Source organism: Athalia rosae, chromosome 4, assembly GCF_917208135.1.
Source record: "Athalia rosae chromosome 4, iyAthRosa1.1, whole genome shotgun sequence".
NCBI lineage: Eukaryota > Metazoa > Arthropoda > Insecta > Hymenoptera > Athaliidae > Athalia > Athalia rosae.
The window spans coordinates 19,454,692-19,475,051 of NC_064029.1; the positions used below are offsets into that span (position 1 = coordinate 19,454,692).

Here is a 20,360-nt window from a genome sequence, read left to right on the forward strand (position 1 = left end):
ATCGATCATTTCACCAGTAAGTATTATTTCTACGTAATTCAAAAGAAATTCTTCGTCGTTCGAGTGATTTTTTTTTTTTTTTTTTTTCAACAACCTTCCGCACTGATAATATTGGTCAATTATCGAGGTTGTCAATTATCAAAATCGATTGCATAATGATAGATATAAATTAATGAATAATTAATTTCGTAACGCGATTTGGGTCAATAGTTTACCTTAATAGTTATTGTAATTTGTCCTTCGTTTTTGATGTTTGGATCAATAAGAGGCATATTATAAATCATTCGTCAATAATAATTTTAATTCGTTTATACCAGGGTACATAATATCTGTATATACATATATGTATATAATATTCATACGCATTATACATATACTTCGTAAATCGATTTATCGTACAATATTTACATAAACAATTTTTTTTAATCTTATTCGTTATTATTCAATTAATTACTTAATTCTTTCTTAATCATTCTAATTGGCTAATCAATTTCAGATACATATACATACGGTATGTAGGTATACGATAACACGATATATCTGTGCATTAGTTTGTTAAGTCGTTGATAAAAATTTTTAACCTGTACAACGCTATAAATATATAATAATTATATGGCAAGTCGGATTGAAATCGCGAATCTATTAACAGGTATTTCGATGCGCGAGTCGATTACCGGATCTGAAATGTATCTCAACAATGATAACAATCTTAAAATTGATGTCGGATCCTTATTTATTCGCATCATTGATTATTTTTATTATTAATATCATTCCATTACTATTCATTAGGCGATTCTATCCCTTTCTAATGATATAATTATTCGAATTGTAGTACGTATTCGTGCGTTTTTGATTTCCACGTAAGCCAGTTTCAAACCAAATAAAATAATCTAGTTTTGCTATATTCAGCATTTATCTACAGTGTTTGCTTTTTCTTTTTCCGAATTATTGGCGAGAGGCTTGGCGTAGACGATTTGAAGGTACAATGCACCGTATTGCTGAATGTAATTTGTATGTACATGTTAGTTTTATGTGAAAAATACAATCATTGATCTACGTCGGCTACAACGTCGCAGACCGATGCTGAAACCATAGGTTGAACTGAAACTCAGACCTCGTTTGGCATCGAGAGCATCATAGAATCTTGCGATAATTCGTCCATGGATTGCTCTGAACCTGAAAAAAAAAGTTGAAAAAGTTGAAAAAGTTGAAAAATTTATTTGTATCAGCTTGGTGATTACGCGCGAGTCGGAACGGAAAGGAAACGCATCGCGGGAGGTCAGAATAACCGACTAAACCGACGAAATAAAAGTCTTACCGTGATTGTGATAAAGTGACTGTGTAGGACTTTTGCATGCAGCAGGGCTCAGTTGTGGCTGTTGATTATGCTGATGTTGTTGATGTTGGAAAGAGTAGGTCAAATGAAGGTTGATGTGTCTCCCGAAATCGCCGGCGGCTGGGGATCCGGAATTCGGGGGTGACTGGTGAACTGAAACGACATCAAAACAAATGTCTTCTAAAATACGCCTCGCGTGAAGGTTTCGAATAATTTTTCCTCTATTTTGATAGCGCGCGCGTCGCGTTCCATTTCATTCGTCGTTTGAATTTTTGTCCCGGAATTTTTTATCAATTTCACATCATTACATTTCACGCGCATGTTGAGAGGTTTTTTATGGCAATCTACGAATTTTTCACATCGAGTAATCTCAATTGTTCTGCTATGAAAACCCAAAAATTGGCCATAACTCGATCAATTTATCGTCTCATTTCGTTTTATCCCGTATTTTAAGTTTCGATTGGTCACAAACTTTTTAGAAAGGGACGCAAAGCATCGCGTTGCGTGTGTACAAATTGCTCACAACCTGGGAATAAGTAATTACGATTCGCTACATTTGTCCGATACATCTGAGAGCACGTCTCCTCGTTCGTACATTCGTAAAAATCAATCCTCATTCGGCAGACTATTACTCAGACCTTGTCGAAAAAATTATCAACCGACCATGCTGACCCTTGAGCTTTCCCGTGTGGAGATGCTTCTTCTGCCTCGCCCTCGAATTCTGAAACCAAACTTGCGTAACCCTTTTGCTGAGTCCGGTGACGTGGGCTATCCTCTCCAAGTCTTGACCGTCGGGGTTACTGTCCAGTTGAAAATTAGCCTGAAGAACCGACAACTGTTCCTCCGTGAACGTCGTTCTCACCCTTTTCGCCTTGTTGCCACCCTTGTGACCGCTCTCAGAATCACCGCCCTCTGCAATTATTTTCAGCCATCTTTATCACGGTTCATTTTTTCAAATAAGGTTTTCATTTTGTTTGCATTCTCTTTTATGTGCGGTGAGTCATCTCACCGTCGGAGGATGTGTTATTTCCCTCGACTACGTCTAGGTAGTGCGCTTTGCAGAGCAACCGCGCGTCCAGCAGTGCGAATTGTTCGCCGGTCGAAAGTTGTCGCGAACAAGCGTCGCAGGCGAAACAAGCCAGGTGATAAACGCGCTCTCTCGCCCTCCGCACCCAGTCGCCGGCGCCCACGCTCCGCCCGCATTTCGCACATTTCGCCCCGAAAGCCCTGAAAATTGATAACCTTGCGTCATTTAATAAATCAATTAAGAGTAAAGGAATGCACCTTGATTTTCTTGGAGCACGGTTAGAATTCTTCAGCTTCTGTGCAAGTGTATCAATATCAATTTCCCTCTGCGTGAGTTAAAAATTTCTATTTCTATGCGTCCACTCTGTAGCATTGCAATAGCTCGCCACAGGGTCTGGAGTATATTACTTCCTGCGGGCTTCTTCACTTTAGTAATTTTCCTGTAAGAACACGAACGACGAAGTGAGAGATGTGTATAGGTAGCCAACTGTACGTGACGTAGGGCTATATCTTTCGGATAAGAGTCACTGCAAGTATAAAGCGAGCAACGAAACGGATGGCGTACGGACGGATAAATAACGCTAAAGCGTAAAAGACGGTGTTTATTGCTGCACCATCCTCTCCCAATGGCGTGCACTTTGCGATCTGCCCGTAGGAATATTTAATTTATTTATCGTTCCATGGGTGTAAAACGCAGACGACGGGAGAGCGGAATGCACGATATCGGTTTCTCCAAATTTACCCACACCCCTGCCGAACGGTCGCGATTTTATTCTTACGAAATGAAAATCCGGTCAGATGACAAACTCCCCAGAGTTGTTATCGCGTAATCGCAACAACGGTGTGCGGCGCGTCGGATTAGAATTGAAAAGTATCGGAGATGGGGGCAATTTTTTCCGCGAACATTATTCTGTATTTGGTTACCGCTTACGCTTTTGTAAACGGTAGTCGTGTTTGTCGCGGGGGAACAAGACACACGCACGTAGACTGCTACGGGGAGAGCATGAAGCCGAGCGAGACTTTGGATACATAAAGAGTCCTGCAGGAGCTGGAGCGCAGATGAATGGGGTGCAGTTGTCGCCAGGTCCTGGAGCCGCGCTGCCCCGGGCACCGTTGGCCACTGGGTAATTAAACAACTAGCAACCATTAGCCGATTATCATATTCATGAACATGGAAAGTGCATCCCAGAGATCGGCGTTCATCCACCCTGAACCAAGTTTGCAGGTCGTACTCCCCGGCGCGAGGCGTCTTATTGCCAAGGAGAAGAAGAAGAAGACGAAGAAGAAGAAGAAGAAGAAGAAGACGAAGAAGAAGGAGAAGGAGAAGGAGAAGCTCGAGCTACCGCTGCAGTGGTCATCGGTCAGCATGAGACACGGTGTAGAGAAAACCTGAGAAGTCGTCTGCTCAGGGCACTCGGTAGCCACGCGACTACTTTGGTGGCCCACCTACCCACCCTGATCAGACCGTACGATATGCAACGCACGGCGCGTCCCTGAAGACCGATCCCAAATAGAATTAAAATACTGTAATATATCTACAGTTCAACGTTGCGGTCAGACCTATAGGGATTCATTCAGGTACAGTAGGTATTAGACCAAAGAGTAGAGTCCTCGTTTCGAGTCCTCTTGCAGGACTGCTCGAGCAGGATTGGAATGCTGTTTTATTTCTGTTTATCGGACGGTATACATGCTCGTGAAAAGGATTCCGAAGTGAAGAAGATTTCATTTAGCATAGAACCGTACGCGATGCGAGAGTTAAATTTTAATTGCGTCGCTTCCATCGTACAATTCTCGTTGTTCGTCCTCTTCGTACCCCTGCGAGTTGAAGAATCACGACGGTGGCTAATCCCTCTTGTGGCGACCCTATTGTTTCTGTTACTTTACCCGTAGTCCGGTGCCACGCCTATAAAATCTCTAACTAGACAAATCCGGACTCGAATCCGGAGGCTTGAAGAGGCCTCAAAAGGGATTTGAATGTTGAATAAGATGTCTCGATGCTGCTGCTGCTGCTGCTGCTGTACGGGGCGAACCGATCATTGTTCTTTTGCATTACGAATCCCCGGTCGCTTATAGTACAATAAACATGTTACGGAGTCATCGTCATGCGGCTTGTGATACGATTTATCAAAAGACATTCCACATTTAACATGAACGGAACTGTGTCGGAAAATTAAAATTGTAGTAGATGAATTGTAGAGTAACGAATTACTTCCTAAGGACTCGATTTAACTGGTGATCAAATTTTATGAATGTGTCTGTCGCTCGCGTCTGAAGAGAAGTTTGTTTCGAATTTAGGAAAGAATGAAAAAGCGAATTCGATGAGAAAAGTTTGCCTAGGGGTGATAAATCGCAATGGGTAGCGTCGTCATGAATCACAATTCTTGTAACGTCTTCGGCCGAGCATAAACCGAGCTAAAAAGTTGAGGTCGATGGCGGAGGAGTTTAAACGAGTGAAGAAAGATACGTTTCACCATTATCGCCGTAACCCCTATAGATACAAATATCTTCGAAACGAAACGAATGTATACGGTGCGTTGATTGTCGAAAGAAATATTGACACGTCAATCAAGTGTACGTATATTCTCCGTTTCATTTCAAACCCTATTCTTGCGTGCATCTATAAAGCGTTTACATTTTACATTGTGTAGTACGGGTATTCAGCAGTTTCACGGATGCACGCATAATAACGGATTATTACGTGATTTTTTTTTTTCGTATTTACGTGCGCCATAGTTTGGCTATACTGCACAGTTTGTCGCAGTTCGAGGTTCATCTCATTGTCGGTTATCTCTACCGATACTTTTGCTGCGAGCAGATACCGTACGATTTATAAGTATGTATACGCATATACGTATGGCGCATTATACGTATACGCACGATATCCGTACCTTTGTAATTTACAGCGTATTAATCCACCGTAACCAGCTCTTCGCGTCCGAGTGATTGATGAAACAACTTTACTATAAACCCTGAAGCGGCGCGGCATTTGCCTGTGTATTACTAAGAATAGCACGCGGTATACACACGTAAAGAATACCCTGATCGTATGCGTCACCCAGGTATATATGTATATTCACACCTGTAGCTGTTCATAATATTTATAATAATGCGTATAAGACGATCGTGCTTCCTTCATCTTTCCGCGCAACCGACCCGATGTTACCATCAGACGTTCCGAAATGCGATTAGATTTTTTTTAGAACATTAAACAATCCTGCCTCACGTTATATCTGGGAGCGTTTTTCGATCGAGGTGAAAATAGAAAAGAAAAAAAAAAAAAAAACCAGTTTCGTAATCGTTTCTTCGAATATGATCAATCGACGCGTTACGCATTTCAGGGCGCCCATTTGGTATGATGGAGGGGCGATGATCGCCAAATTGTCGACTTAGACCGAAAGAGTACGAAGGACTTTAGGCCAATCTAGGAAGTGGTTCATCCATTCGCTCTCTACTCCCTGGGCCGTCGTGTCGATCGTACGACGTAAAAGTGAGTCGTAATTAATTATATATTTTGCATATCGCCCCTACTTGTATGTCTATCCGATTTTAACATTATATCCGACCCGTTCTCATCTCCCATTGTCCGAATCCGCATTACTCGCCATTATACGGGGTGTTAATGAATAATTGTGCCGAACTCGAGGGGGTGATAAAGTACACCGAAACAAGTAATGGGCAACCCTTGCCCGGCGACGTCACGTTCAGGCGTTTCAGGGCGTCGAAGGTCGCGGGTCGATCGCCCGATGACCTACAATTATGGTGATTAATTGAAGACCTAGAAATTAATGAATAACAGACAAAACGAAAAGTACTTTTCGCTCTCCCGACGACGCGCATACAGAAATTCTCGGTGGATATCGTTTACGTAACGTGACTTGCAGATGTCTGTATTCTAAGTTGAGAGTTCACCTCTCATCCGTGAACGTTCGGATCTTTTCATTCCCGTACAAACGCGTTGTCGCGGTGAAATGATGCTGTGATTCCGCGGGGATCGATTGGAAATCTCGCGATACGCCGTACGATACATAGGTACGGTGAATATATCTGTACAATCTGAATACACGCGCGATACATTATACGCAACGATTCGATCGACTAGATCGCAGATAAAAGATCGTAGAGGACGGAATAAAGAGAGATAACGCAGAATAACATGGCACGCCGTATCCCGATGTACCTTCAAAACTGATTGACAGTTGGATAAACACAAAGCTCGGAGCTCTTCCCGCACGATGTTGTCCTACTGCGGTCGAAGCAAAGTCACGTTATAAGCGGTAGAAGGGAAATCTGACCATATAACGCCGGATCGATTATTACATGGGACGAGGAGGGCGGAGGCACCAGGAAGCAAGAATCTCGTATTATATGTACACCGAGTGAATTTTTCTCTGCCTGCTGTCCACGGGCCTGCGAATAGTGCCTGGTCACCACCAGATGCTATTGGTAAGGTACGCTACAAGGTGGTGCTGGTTACGTCCGAAAGTCACCCGAAGTCACAATATATTGTTGTGTTGTGATAGCCCCGCAGCATAGTCGCGCCTCGAAATCATCGTCATCGTCATCGTCGTACTCATGCCGTTATTCATGGGCGAACAAACATCCATTGTTCGTAAGGAGTTATATTATGTAGCGTGTAGCTTCGGATCGTCTATGTATAGTTCACTGTATGAACTTCAAGTGAGGTGAAGAAGTTAAGGGCAAAATAGACCCGTCTCGCTCTAAGAAACGCTTATCGTTTTTTTTTTTTATTTTTTTTTTTTATTGTTTCCGAAACCATTCAATTGACCTGAATCAGATGTACCGTATATGATCGGAAAATGTTATTTCACGTTTGACAATCTTTGAAAATTTCTTAATTAGGGGTGAAAAAGCGGAAGGTGGAAGCAATCGGAGAGCAACGATTACTCACATGGCGTAGTCGTGCCGGCAGTAGAGTCGCATGCCCCTGAGAAAGCAGGAGTGCTGGTCGTGAAGGGGTCGGGCGCAGGCACAGCACCTGAGACACCTCGAGTGCCAAGTTCGTCCTCCCACGCAAAGGACGGTCCGCTCTCGAACCCTGTCGCCGCATCCCCCGCACTCCATCGTCGCAGTTACCGTTGGAAGTTCTGTACCAACCCCCGTTGCTGGTGCCACCGTTTGTCCCGCAGCCACAGCGCATACTTCAGCGGCGACGTCCTCCACCTCCGTCTGAAATAGAAGGTAAATCAGTCATCTTTGGGAAAATCTTGTTACGTTATTTGCAGAGTCTCAGGAAAAAGAGTTTCGACAATCCTTGGTTTTCACACCTACGGTAAATCCAGTTTTGAACTCGGTTGTTGAAAGAGTAATAATTGAAATGTCGTCTGACCTGGAATCCCCGTTATCATATCACAGAGGGTTGCCGTAAAATCACTAAACCGACTATGGAGTTTAATTTTCTGAAATTTCCATAGTCCCTCAACTGTTCTTACCGATAGACAGTTCGGCGTATACCCGATTTCAACACTATTGGGATGCCTTGCTACTCGATTATATTATACAAGTACAAATATACGTGTATGTACGTATGCTCTGTGCTCTTCCGTAGATACACACCTAACCGTATAGCGAACGTGTCGCCTTGTTTGGCCGTGCACAACTCTCAGGTGCTAATGAGGAGCCGATCACGCGTTTCCGTGGGCGTTCCGACCCCACTCGTCGATTAGATACCTATTCCAATTGTCTAATTTCTCTCGGAGGTAATTATTATCCGGCGAACTGTTATATTTACACATACGTAGACATTTGGAGAATTAGTTCGATATGTCACAGTTTTTCCATTAAAAAAACCAGATAGACCTTGCCCCTTTTTTGGAAAACTACACGGATAATCGTTAATCTTGAAAAGTTCTTAAGATTTTATGTCGTGGTGTCAGGCGATCTTTAAATGTTCCGCGACGAAGACGTGTACGATGAAACCCTCGGGCTTCACGAGAGAGGAGGAGAGGTAAGAAACCGACCTATGGAATTAAAAACCTTCTGAAGCTTATCAATACCATCGCCGCCCGCGAGTCTCGTGTACTTCCTGTAGCGGTTGAAAGCAATTGTCCAATTTCAAATACAAAACGGCCGCCAGTTTTGACGGACGAGTCAAGGGACCGTGCAGATGGGGGACTGCGTATCGGGGATCCATGTACCAGATATACGTAGGTATGGGTATGGGATGCTGCGGTAAACGAAACAACCGCGAACGGGTAATGGCGCGGAAACCGGTGACACGCACGCCCTGCAGGGAGTATTGTAAGTCGTAACAGACAAAAAAGAAACGGGTGTTCCCAACGACAGGGCAGAAATTGATCGATGTCCCTTGTTCTCGTTCAATCTGTTGCTACAAATTTACGACGATCCTTTATACTTCTGAGATTATTTTTCAACGCGTGTATATCTAGCGAATCGCACTCGTGCACATGTACTGCGCGAACCTATGTACATACGCTGTAATTACGATACATACACATTATCTGAAAGGGTGTTAATTGCGCGCGTACACGCGTCCGCAAGGTAGTTCAACTTTACTGCAAATATAACGTGCGGCCTACGCAATATACAGCTATAGGCCGACATGAACGTGCCGTTATGCAAAATGTAATTAGTATGCAACGCGAAGATTACGACAACATTGCCCAGATACGTTAGTTCGGTATATCCATATGATAACTGACGTAGGGCAACAGAATTACACTTTCTAAAAGTTGTTTTTTTCAGTTTTAAAACACATCCAAGATTACCGGGTAATCTTGGTACGCTTTTTTACGTCGTCACTCGACAGTTTTCTGTCTGAAAATCGCATCCCAATAGGCACTCTTCGGAAACGTCGCGTTCAGGCGCTACAGGTCATCGAAGGTCGTAAATAAGTAAACGTAAACAGAGCTTGGTCATTGGCAACTCGAAAGCTGTAATACGCTCACAATTCATTTGACGAAGGCTTTAGGTTTTGTCGGTTATTCGTCGATTTTTAAGTTTTCAATTAATCACCATAATTGTAGGTCATCGTGTGATTAACCTGCGACCTTCGATGCCCTGAGACGACTGAACGCGACGACTCCCGACATGGGTGGCCTATCTCGGATTAATTGTTTCAGCGCACTTTATCACCCCCTTAAGTTCGACACAATTATTCATTAACACCCCGTATAAATACTGAAATAAATACATAATGTGCCGGAGGCGGCGTGCGTTACGCCCTAAGCAGCTGGTCGTTTGACGTGAGTTCGCTGCCGCGAGTCAACGACATGCCTTCTAGTATCCATGTATGAGTACGTATAGAACTAAAATTTAGGAGTACATGGTACCGATGTACCTCTACGGCATAAAAATATGTATACATGCACACCTATGTATACCCGACACCCCGTGGAGTGCGACACTGTTGCTAACGTAACCCATGCGGCAGTTCTTTTCATCCCTCGTTCGGTGACCGCAACGACGACCCTCCCCAGTTTACATTCTCACTCTCACTTAACGTTACGCACAACCACAGAGATCTCTTCGACGTGTTTTTATGTACAGAATTCATATTATATTGGTTGTGTAACGCGCGTACAAATATAAAAACTTCACATGCATACTTGTACCCTTGTACGTATAACATCCAGGAAAATGTAAGGCTCAGCTTTTCGATCTTGGTTCGCGGGCCTTGTCCTACAAAACGTTTAGACCCCCGTCCGCGTTTTCGCACACCTATACAAACATCACCCGTCATACTTATGTATTTGAACGAATACATGTGTAAAATGGCTCACGCGTATTATACGTCCGTCCGTGCGCATTATGTTGAGTTCGAGGAGCGGTTTGATCGTCGCCTGTGCTGGGGCTGCCTTTCTGGATGGTAGGGGCGTGTCAAATGTCGCGGTTAAAACGTTGTACGTAGCTGACGAGGAATAGATGTGAGCGGAGAAGTCCCCTCGGGTAATTGATCGTCCCTAGGGAGTGACGCGGTGTGTACCAAAACAAAATCGTCGGGAGAAGAACCGCTGGTAAGCCTTCGCACGAGGGTTCGCCGGTTATTCGACCGCTGCAGTTTTAGGGGTCACGTTGAACCGGGACCAGATTCGAAGAAATGGCGGATTCGTTTGTACGTTTACTCCTGATACATGTATGTTCACGTTTGCAGGCAGGCATGTACGTAACATATGGTACCCGACTGGGTATACATTTTATTTATACTTGTGTACGCGTTCGAAGTTTGAAAATTGAATGGGATGTTTTTCTTTGTAAGAAGGGTTCGGCGGAGCGGGGCGAGCGATCATCCTTCGTATAATCAGTGTTATAAAAAATGGTATTCCAGGAGGCTTGATCTGTGGAGAATTAATCGTCCTTTGAACGAGGGATCAACCGCGGGCGAGTCCGTGGCGGGTTACATCGACATGAGTCTCGCATACAATCTGAATATTTCATTTATTCTCTTATACGCGTCAAAGAGCGAATCACAACGGATGTAAGTGACTGTGCAGCAATCTTTCGAATCAATTTTTCAACTTTTTCATTGGATGATTGTGCGATTTTCGAGAAAATTCTTCTCTCCTTTGATCATTTTTTTCGTCTGTGTCTTTGACACACCACTCGAAAAGTGAACCGATATCGTCGTGTCCATACTACCGGAAAGAGAATCTCTGAAAACCGGTTGGTATAAATTACCATAATATTCTGTTAATGAAATCGTTGAAGGAACCCACCACCGTATTATACGTGACTCTGTAACGCGTTATACCTGCTGAGATCAAACTGAACAAAAAAAGATAGAAAAAATTGGTACAAGTTTGCCGAACAAAATGCCGGAAACTTTAGCTGGTGAGCCAATAAAAAATTTGAAAAATGACTCCGTGACGTGCAAAACCAGCTTCCCGTCATTGCACACATGAATCTGACGAGGGAAACAATGAATCGCACGCATAGAGCAACGTGCGTGCGACGCGCACATCGGGGAAACACTTCGAGAAACATATGCGGGGATCGGATCGGTAGAATGGCGAATGGAGAAGCTGCTAGAGACCAGCGTGTATAGCATAGCGGGACGTAATAATTGTACGGGTGTGCAGCGGCAGCAGACGCCATAACTTCACGCCCTTCTCTAACCCCCGTAAAGGTTGAAACCGCGAATGGTACGTGCTGTACGAAGGGTATTGTGCAAGGGGATGGATATTTTGAACGAGGGGGCTGACACCGACTCGCGGGATACGGTATAATGTAATATCATAATGGCATTATATGTAGCAGAGGCCTAACTCCGATGCCATTGTACGAGGTACGTGTATACCTATGGGATGTGTCCCGTGACGTATGGCTGACCACCAAAACCAAAACTAGTACCGAAACCATAAACGATCGTCCCTCGACTACACCGCTACGCATGTGCCAACCACCCGAATGTTCACACGTTCAATTTTCCTGTCGTTATTCACATTATTGGGTCACATTTATTATCGCACGGACATGATCAGGGTGACACACTTTTCGGATCTCATTGACTTTCGAAACGGTAAGTCGGAAGAATAATTTCACTTTGCGTAGACGTGGAAACGACTTCTTGAAATCAATTGTCGAGGGCGACTCTTTGGAATATTCGCAATTTTCCAAGTTTGCATGTTCCTCAATTGATTAGTTACGACTTTTATCGGACAATCTGTTTCAAGATACCCATCTACGTACGACGTATATTTTATTTTGATGAGCGTTAATGTCAATATTTGGTAAAAAATGTCACGATCATTCAAAAAATAATCGAAAAATTATACGACGTGAAACAATAATGTGAAATAAATTTCGGCGTGGGAATAAAATTATCGTCGGTGGCTACCGAGACATTCACGATCGCGTTGATCGTTGCAACGAGTATCGTACATTCGTAGGGATCGAGTATTAGAAAATTGAAAATCTCGCCGTTAGATCTGCAGCGTGTAACTGTGAGCGCGGAAGTGGTAACCCTTGGGGAAGGTCGATTTTTTAATTTAGACCGAACGTGTAAAGGTGTAGCTGTTCTGCGTATCGGTTCGTACGAGCAGCGGCGTCGTAGAAGAAAAAGGAAAGGAAGAAATAAAAAGCGGTAGGATCGGAGGCTGAGGAAAATATCGTGGTACGTATAGCGTGTACGGTGTCGGGATCGTAAACTGGAGGATTAGGCTCGTTTCGGCTATTAGTGTAAAATATGCTTTTTCATATCAGAGATCCATGATAAAATGTCCCATAGATCGGCATAACAGGTTTGTGCTCACACCTACCCATGTACGTATACACGATACTCGTATATACCGACGCCGGGACTCCGACTCCGACTCCGACTCGATAATATATTACCGGTTCCCTATATACCGTATCGACTCGAAAAATAAGAGTAAAAAAATTATATTAAAATATGACTCCGAGTCAACGGCAGTCCGCACGTATGACCGGTAACTCGCGGGGCAGATGGACCAAAAAATAAGACTCGGATCTCGCGATGATGAGGATTAAATTTTTCTACCATTACCAACGTCGTCGACGTTGACGTCGGCATTCTCTGCGTAGCGGGCATGCGTTCGCTCCGTCTGTTTTACAATTCGTATGTTATTATCTTGTCATCGTATAAAAATTTATATCAGAAAACACCGGACGACGCTCGGTCGAGAGCGGCGTACTACCCATGCGTGTTTGTCCGCTATTTCCACGTAGGCCCGCGTTCGATCCCAGTTCTCAAAGTTTATACCAAAAAATCATGGGATATCGAAACGCACCTACCGATACCCGTATCGTTCATTTCTCGGTTCCGTGATATAATAAGGGAATGAGAAACAGAAAATATCGAACTACAAGGGTCGTGACCTTTCTAGCCTTTCGACTGCACGGTCGCGTCCAGTTTCACCGGCTCTCCGTAATCTTACGCATGACCGGGTTTGATGATGACACCAATTATTATTATCATCGTACAGCGAGTTGTTGAACTTGAAATCGGATCATTACATTATTAGAACCCAATGACTTCGGGCGACCGACCAAACTTCCATTATTCGTCGAAAGTGGTCACGGATTCGGTTTTCAAAACTCGGTATGAGTTTCAAGGTTGAAAGCGGACGACGGGGGGTCTAAACTCCGGGACCCTTCCGACCGGCAGCAACGTCGGCAGCCGTGTCGCTTTCCTCGGTCCTTTGCACCCGAGGTAGACGTGCGCGCGTACGGTATACCCATCCACGTACCGATGTTTCTCTCAGACACCGAAGCCCGTCCATTGAAACCGATACCTATACTTTACAAGTTTCCCATCGCATAGCACGCCGCAACGTTTTTGACGCTCTTCGAGTTGGGAAAGAAAGACGGAAGATCGGAGGCGTTTTCTTGCTTAGAATTTCGGGTGAGGGTCCACAAGGTGTGCGTGAAGCTCGCGTAAGGTTCGCATGGGGGTGAGTGACGGGGCCCCTCCGTTTCTTTCGTACTTTCGTTGGCCAGGTGACAACCTGACAAAGTGGCGGGACCCCTCCCGGTGCAGATATACATCCCGGAGAGTCAATGCCCACCGGCCATTCTTTACCCCGACACGGAGAAATCCCGTACAAAACACCGCGGGGCGAACACCTCTTGGACGCGAACCGTTTACAGTCGACCTTATATACGCGTCCCGTGTATCCCGCCACGCATATTGTGAGAAAATTTTCGTGTCTACGCGTGTATTTTAAAGATGTATAATTTTCCACCGCCGCGCCGTAGGAAAAAAAGATGCGAATGGAAGGCACGAGCCTATTTTCGGTTTGTCCGTATACAGGGTAGGTATATGGGTATATTTTTCACGCCTCTTCGCAGAATTTCTGTGTACTTACGCACACATTGACTCGGTGACGTCGATTTCGGGCGACGCGGGCCCACCGTACAGCCATTGGTTGTACACGTTTCATTTTTGTACGTCCCGCAGGACTCGAGGGACTCGATTATATTGTAGTTTTTCCGGTGCGCGCCCGGTACGGCGAAGTCGGCTCGTACTGCGGGGGTAAATTTTCTGCGACCCATGCCCGCCACCCTTGCACACTTTGACAATGAATTTGAAGAGGATGTCGAGAGCCCTTTTGCAGTTATGGGATGAAGCTGGCGGCCACTTGAAATCCATTTAAATCGCTATCCGATTTTACGTTCCTACGGGCCATTGTGCTGCGGGGCGGGGGCCGCTATTGTGGATTAATAGATACCTACAATATACACGTCGACCTCTCGACTCTCCCTCCCTCTCGGTTCCTCTCGTTTTTCTCCAGCTTGGCTCGCGACGTACGTACGTACGTACGCGTGTACGTGTAGGTGCAATAATCGCCTTCTTGTGCCGCTGCTACATCTCTGACATTATGCGGTACGTATACGTACACGGACACTCGCTCGCTCTTCTTACATTTACTACTTTTCGACGGGGTGAACATCATCGCCGTGCACAATGGACCCCCGCGGCGAAGAGACCCGATACCTATACGTACGGGGGACCTTGCAGCTTTGCGGCTTTGCGGCTTTAGGGATTAACGCCACTTCACGGTTCACTCAGAATCTTGTACCCCGCGCGTTCGTTCGTCCGGAGAGCGAAGGATCATGCGTGCCGGTTGGTTACAAGTCGCACATTCGCAGGATAACCCCTTCGTTTTACATTCATCGCCCGATATGCGCCGACTGTACGCTGCGCGGATTCGATCTGCGAATATCTAAGAATCGTCTACGCGTAGTACTCGGAGTGAGGGATTCTTTGAACAAAAGTAACATTCCGAGTCACCGATGTAGAAATTCAGTGGGGAAATGTTCGGTAGTAGCGAGTAATTGTTAAACGAGTTCAAGAGGATTGCCTGATTTTTTCGTCAACGATGGATACGGTCGGTTACACCAAGATTATCTGGGTTGATGTTGGCGACGTTATACCCGAAGCATTTTAATTCGTATCATGGCCACATGTGATCCTATAATGCGAGCCGCGTCGTGTGCGTCTAATCAGGTTGAAGGTAGGTACGTACAAAGGTATGCAAACACCGAATAATAATGGACATGTAATTCGATCGGGTACGTCATTTCTAGTTCAAATTGTACGTGTTTGCGCTTCGTTGCGTAATATATTCCTCGTACACCGAACTCGTGTGGAAATGTAACGAATGTACCTGCAGACGCGCCACACGAATTAACAAAATTACGAACACGAGCTCGTTCGGAAACCACATAACGCGATTTATACGGGGCATAAATGCGCTGCGAAATTCTCGTTTCGTGCGGATGAAAAACGCGATGCGTAATAATTCCCGCCTCCCAACTCGAGCGATAAATTTGGATCATCTCCGCGTTCGAATTATACGTGCTCTGGAACTCAGTTATTTGAATTTAAATCACGTGAGTTTCGCTGCGAAGCTCATAGAAATTCGACAAGTAGTATGCCCGTACGTCGTGTCGTTCCATACTCGGATTCATTGGGGAGAGAAAAATGTGAGTGTCCACTTTTTGGAATTCAAAATATATTCGATAAGGAAGCGAAAGCACTTTTGCAGATTCGGCACATTGCGGCTAACTTTGAAAAGTTGAGAATACATCGGTAATCCAGCCACTGCTTACATTCCTATTCACCTATTCGTAGAGCACGAAAGAGCGGCACTTAGAAGAGCTGATTCCGGGATCGCGTGTCGGTCGCGAGACTCTAGTTTCAGGCTGGGGCTCTTGAGTTTAAAAAAGAAGTGTAAGTACGAAAGATAAGCAAACGATCTTAATTTCTGATGGCTCATCTCGGAGGGAGATAATCCCGAGAACCGAAGGGACGCCCTTGCTTTGTATAATGAAGCGATAGCATATACCTATTCGGTCGAATAGCTGCGGTGATATCGTGCCATACGAAGTGAAATAGATCAAATGAAATGAAATAGAGATGAAGTGGGACGAATGAAATGAAATGAAATGAAATGAATGGGTAGAAAAGGGCTCTCGAACAGACCAAGTTTTCTGGATAAATAAATACTTTATACTTTGAAGTTTCAACCGCGAGCCGCTGAAAAGATCCACCTGCGACTCAACGCGATCCTCTTATCCAGAAGTTATCCAAGTCACGCCTCGTATATTATCTCTTCCTATAATTGATATTCTCCCTACATCTGTTCACATTATAGTTATCTCACACCACAAATGGAATCTACACCGCTAGCCGTAGATAATTAATAGACCAGTACCCTACACTCGAAAAATTTTTGCAAACTGGACCTCGATAAATCCAGTGGATGGAATGTATTTCTCTACGCGAAAATCGCTTCGTCGTTTTCGCAGTTTTTCGTTTGCTACCCCTACGAATCGTTTCTCGCTCCTAAGATATACGAGAGTTGAAAGGCGATGCGTGGCTCGTGTATGATATGTGTGGCAAATTCACTCCTTCGCAGATAGATATGTGCGCCAAACGGTTTTCCGGATTTTTGAAGACGTTGTTTACAAATCGCTGACGTTTAATCAGCGAGTTTACAGTTAGCAGCTATCGTTGCTCGTCCGCAGCTTGTCACTTTCCAGCTGCATCGGTCTGGAAAAATCCCGTGGGATTCATTCCGGGTATAACACGTACCGAATCACGATCTTCGTGTATTCTTTATGACCGCACGGTATATTCGAACTCATTGATGTACGAGAATACGTATTTATAATCATAGCTCTGAATCGGGCGCCGCCAATTAGGAAGTGTAAACTTCGAATGTATAAATCGAATATGCTTATATTTCGCAGTTCTTTCAATAGCTTCTTCCTTCAGTTTTCTTACGAATAAAAAAATAGCAAATGTGCATGATATCGCAGTAATCCAACGCATTGCTTGATGGGGTGTACGTTACGCACCACAGTGTATTAAAATTCGTATACAGGACATTTCCGTTTGAACTTGTCAGGCGTATAATATCCACAGCGTTCGTCCGTTCGTTCGTTCGTTCGTTCGCTTTAAATCCTGCAACGGTTTTAACGCATATAATAAGTGAAATAAATAAATTTTGATCGTAGCAGTTCGCGGTAGAGTTCGCCGGAGATGCGAAGGGCTTATAGATCAGCTGCAGAGTTAGGATACCGCTGGACATCCCGTATAGTAATATACAGCAGAAAAGGACTTGCGACTACCCACGCAAAATCTGTTCTTTAGGGCATCGGTTATTGTAGCGGGCGATATTATACGCGCGAGAGAGTAAAAAGGAGCAGCGAACCCCGCTACCTTTTGGACACCGCGTCACCGACCTGCGGAACGCTCAGCGGAATTAAGAATGATGTACAGTGTGTGTGGTCCAGTAAATTCTTAGTTCGTAGCGCAAAATGGCGTTCCCTGATCCGGAGTTATGGTTTATTCGGTACGATGCAGATCGCGAAACGCTTCAGACCTTGCGGCGTAACAGCGCCGAGAGAAGAATCATCCGCGCTATGCACCAACATATACTATGAGGTATACGTACGTTTATATCATTTGCACCAAAGTCACTGAAATCAGAAACCTACGTGGTATGATATACGTAGTGCAAAAATTCACCCCATTCGTTATCGTGACATTTGTACATGTGCAGATTATATTGTTCGAGAGAATATTGGGATATTTTCATCCCAACGCCACACCTCGTTGTACGATACGATTGTGATGCTCGAGTGATTATTTTGCGTATGCGACGTTTGATTGACAGTTTGATGAGACAATCGAGTCATCCGATTATAACCGGTATTTGTATCTCGATTTATTTTGTTCTCGGCAACGTCATCTGTACAAATCCGCTTTCGGTTAATTTTTAATCGTATCGTACATCGTAGACACACCCACGCGAATTGCGTGCAAGTATAACATGTATTCTTTCGACTTGTCATCTGCGTAGTTGAACACCATCGCGCGCAACATTTTTGTCAACGCGACGTGTGTGTTAATTAAAATATGACATACGTGGCGCGAACTCACTGCGACTCTCCGGCCATCGCAATTATCAAAATCGCGGAAGTTTGTCCCGTTTGTGGGGGAAAACTGGTGTAACCTGGATTAATTTATTATTGACATTCAATGATCTTAATTACCTTCATTCTGGCCAATTATAATCCGTTGATGACGACCACACAAAGTTGTCCTTACTTATTATATGTCCTGAATTTAATGGAACTGTAGATAAAATTAGGTTTTAATTTCACGATAGAAATGGCACGGCGAAGATCCGATCAATTCACACTCATGAGAATCGTTAATCCATATAAAATCCATGAACTCTGATTCGTCAATTTTTAAATCATGGTACGTATTCAACCTCACAGTACACTCTCAAATGATAATTTGGAACGAATTAATTCTACGGCTACGAATTCATTCGGTGTCAGTAAAAATCCACACCTGTGTCGTCACAAACTAGTTGGGGAAATTAAAAACGATTGTGATGTTAAGATTGAACCGCAACGTCCGACGCGGAGGCGGAGGCGGTATCGTGTCAAATCCGACTTATAGAAACGTTTCCGCTGCCTCTCGGATCTCAGAGTCCTGAATCGGGGATGTCGGATCTCTGAGGATCCCGACGGAAGCACCGTGCTCCATGTCCAGGAGTAAGCGAACGTATCGATTGTGCCGGGTCGCTTTTTAGGCCTCGCCCACTTTTCACCGGTTGGTCGATTCAAGCCACGCCCACCCTCCCCTTTCTGAACGTCAGTTGGTTAACCTCTCTTTCAGTCTCCCGCGCATCCCGGAAGAGCACGCCAATACTTTTCCTGCATAAGTTTCGAGTCACACCAGTGGTTCTTGCCGAAAAGAGGGAATAGAAAAGAAGGAATCAATGCGGGAGATATCAGTGACGTCCGCTCTTATGTAGGAAATATTTTTCAAAGTAGGCGTGGCCACGAAACTGGAAAGAGGGGTGGGGGGAGGGGGAGGGGCGAGGCATTTGATTCGCACGACCGATCGTCTCCGAACTTTTTGTTTTCTTTTACTTATTTTGCTTCATTTTATTTTTGGTTTTATGTTGTTTCACCGGATTTGCCTCCTCCTCCTCAGATTTAATCCTACGGGAGGAGATTTACACCCACACTCCTTTCCATTGTGTCTTCTTCCTCGTTGATTTCGAACCGAGAAAACTCGGAGGCCCCTGGGGAGAGAACAGCTTCTCGCGTGCCCTGAAGATTCGCGAATATATATGTACACAGATATCGAGTACATACCGATGTATTACGTGTATATATATTTGTAACTCGATGCACAAACAATCGGACTACGCGGAGGGGATGATGAATTAACCCAAGGCCAATTTCGGGCTTGATTCTCGAAGGAATCGTTCTTTACGTCTACCAGCTGTATACTAATTCTGACGCTGGATAAACGTTGATGATTTTCAAGATTTTTTTTTTGCCATCTCAGGAGTCGAATCAGGACGATAAAGCGGCGTTCGTTTGAAGCTATCCGGGTATAGTAAAACAAAAGGAGAGATTGCTCCAGTAGCGACGGCGATAAGTTCTTCAGCTCCTGACGGTGCAGGAAGGGAGGAGCGAAGGGTGTAGGACTTTTAAAACATATATATAAGAGCAGAAGAAACGAGAAGAAGCTCGGTCAGGTCGCCCGGAGGGCTGAACCGACGTATAGCATATAGCGCAGTTCGCTTTGCTTGTATACCTGAATCGCCGCTCGGCGTCATTAATATTATTTATGAGGAAATAAGAATCTTCAGTCCTTAAGTTCTCTTGGCCATCGCACAGTGAGCCGCTACCGCGGGAGGAGCTGGGTGGCATCAACAATAAGATGCGCGGATGCCCACGGCATATTTTCATAAGATCTATAAAATTGATTCGCGTTTATATGCATCTCTGTAGAACAAAAAGCCAAAAACTCATGTTTCATTTGTCTGAAAATTTAACTAAACTGTTCCTGTATGGAGTCTGTCAAACCAAGTCGAAAAAACGATTCACCGAACCATACAATCTTGAAAATCTGACCAACCGTATGACTATGCTCGACAATTACGTTTACAAACCTTTAGAAGTAGTTTTTCAATCCGTTTACGCGGTTTTCGGTTAATTCAGGATGCGGAGAAAATATGTC

General features: G+C 44.4%; 1 protein-coding gene and 1 long non-coding RNA gene across 7 annotated transcripts in view; one reads left to right on the forward strand and one right to left on the reverse strand.

The window, feature by feature from the left end:
* Positions 1-10: 10 nt before the first annotated feature.
* Positions 11-18,878, reverse strand: LOC105688223 (LIM/homeobox protein Awh-like). Of its 4 annotated transcripts, none has more exons than XM_048653969.1 (6): positions 18,365-18,878; positions 7,272-7,549; positions 2,346-2,563; positions 2,009-2,248; positions 1,319-1,489; positions 11-1,176 (listed from the first exon to the last, which is right to left on the reverse strand). In XM_048653969.1, the coding sequence occupies exons 1-6, from the start codon at positions 18,368-18,370 to the stop codon at positions 1,109-1,111; spliced, it is 981 nt and encodes a 326-aa protein (XP_048509926.1). In that variant the 5' UTR covers positions 18,371-18,878; the 3' UTR covers positions 11-1,108. The 4 variants fall into 4 exon arrangements, with proteins under 4 accessions (XP_048509926.1, XP_048509925.1, XP_048509928.1 ...); XM_048653968.1 differs by having other exon boundaries at positions 2,000-2,248; XM_048653971.1 differs by lacking the exon at positions 18,365-18,878 and adding an exon at positions 14,806-14,982 and having other exon boundaries at positions 2,000-2,248.
* The window catches only part of LOC125500618, a 35,793-nt gene continuing 22,797 nt past the window's right edge, over positions 7,365-20,360 (forward strand). Inside the window, exon 1 of one of the 3 annotated variants that reach the window (XR_007278023.1) lies at positions 7,365-7,561. This is a non-coding gene — a long non-coding RNA (uncharacterized LOC125500618). Of the gene's footprint in view, positions 7,562-16,019; positions 16,035-17,738; positions 17,754-20,360 lie in introns of those variants that run through there. The other 2 variants (XR_007278025.1, XR_007278024.1) reach the window with 2 other exon arrangements.

Coding starts and splice junctions, on each gene's coding strand:
- LOC105688223 (XM_048653968.1), bottom strand. Junction 2,249..2,345: donor AAATAACACATCCTCCGACG/GTGAGATGACTC, acceptor AAATAATTGCAG/AGGGCGGTGATTCTGAGAGC. Junction 1,177..1,318: donor GTCACTTTATCACAATCACG/GTAAGACTTTTA, acceptor TTTTTTTTTCAG/GTTCAGAGCAATCCATGGAC.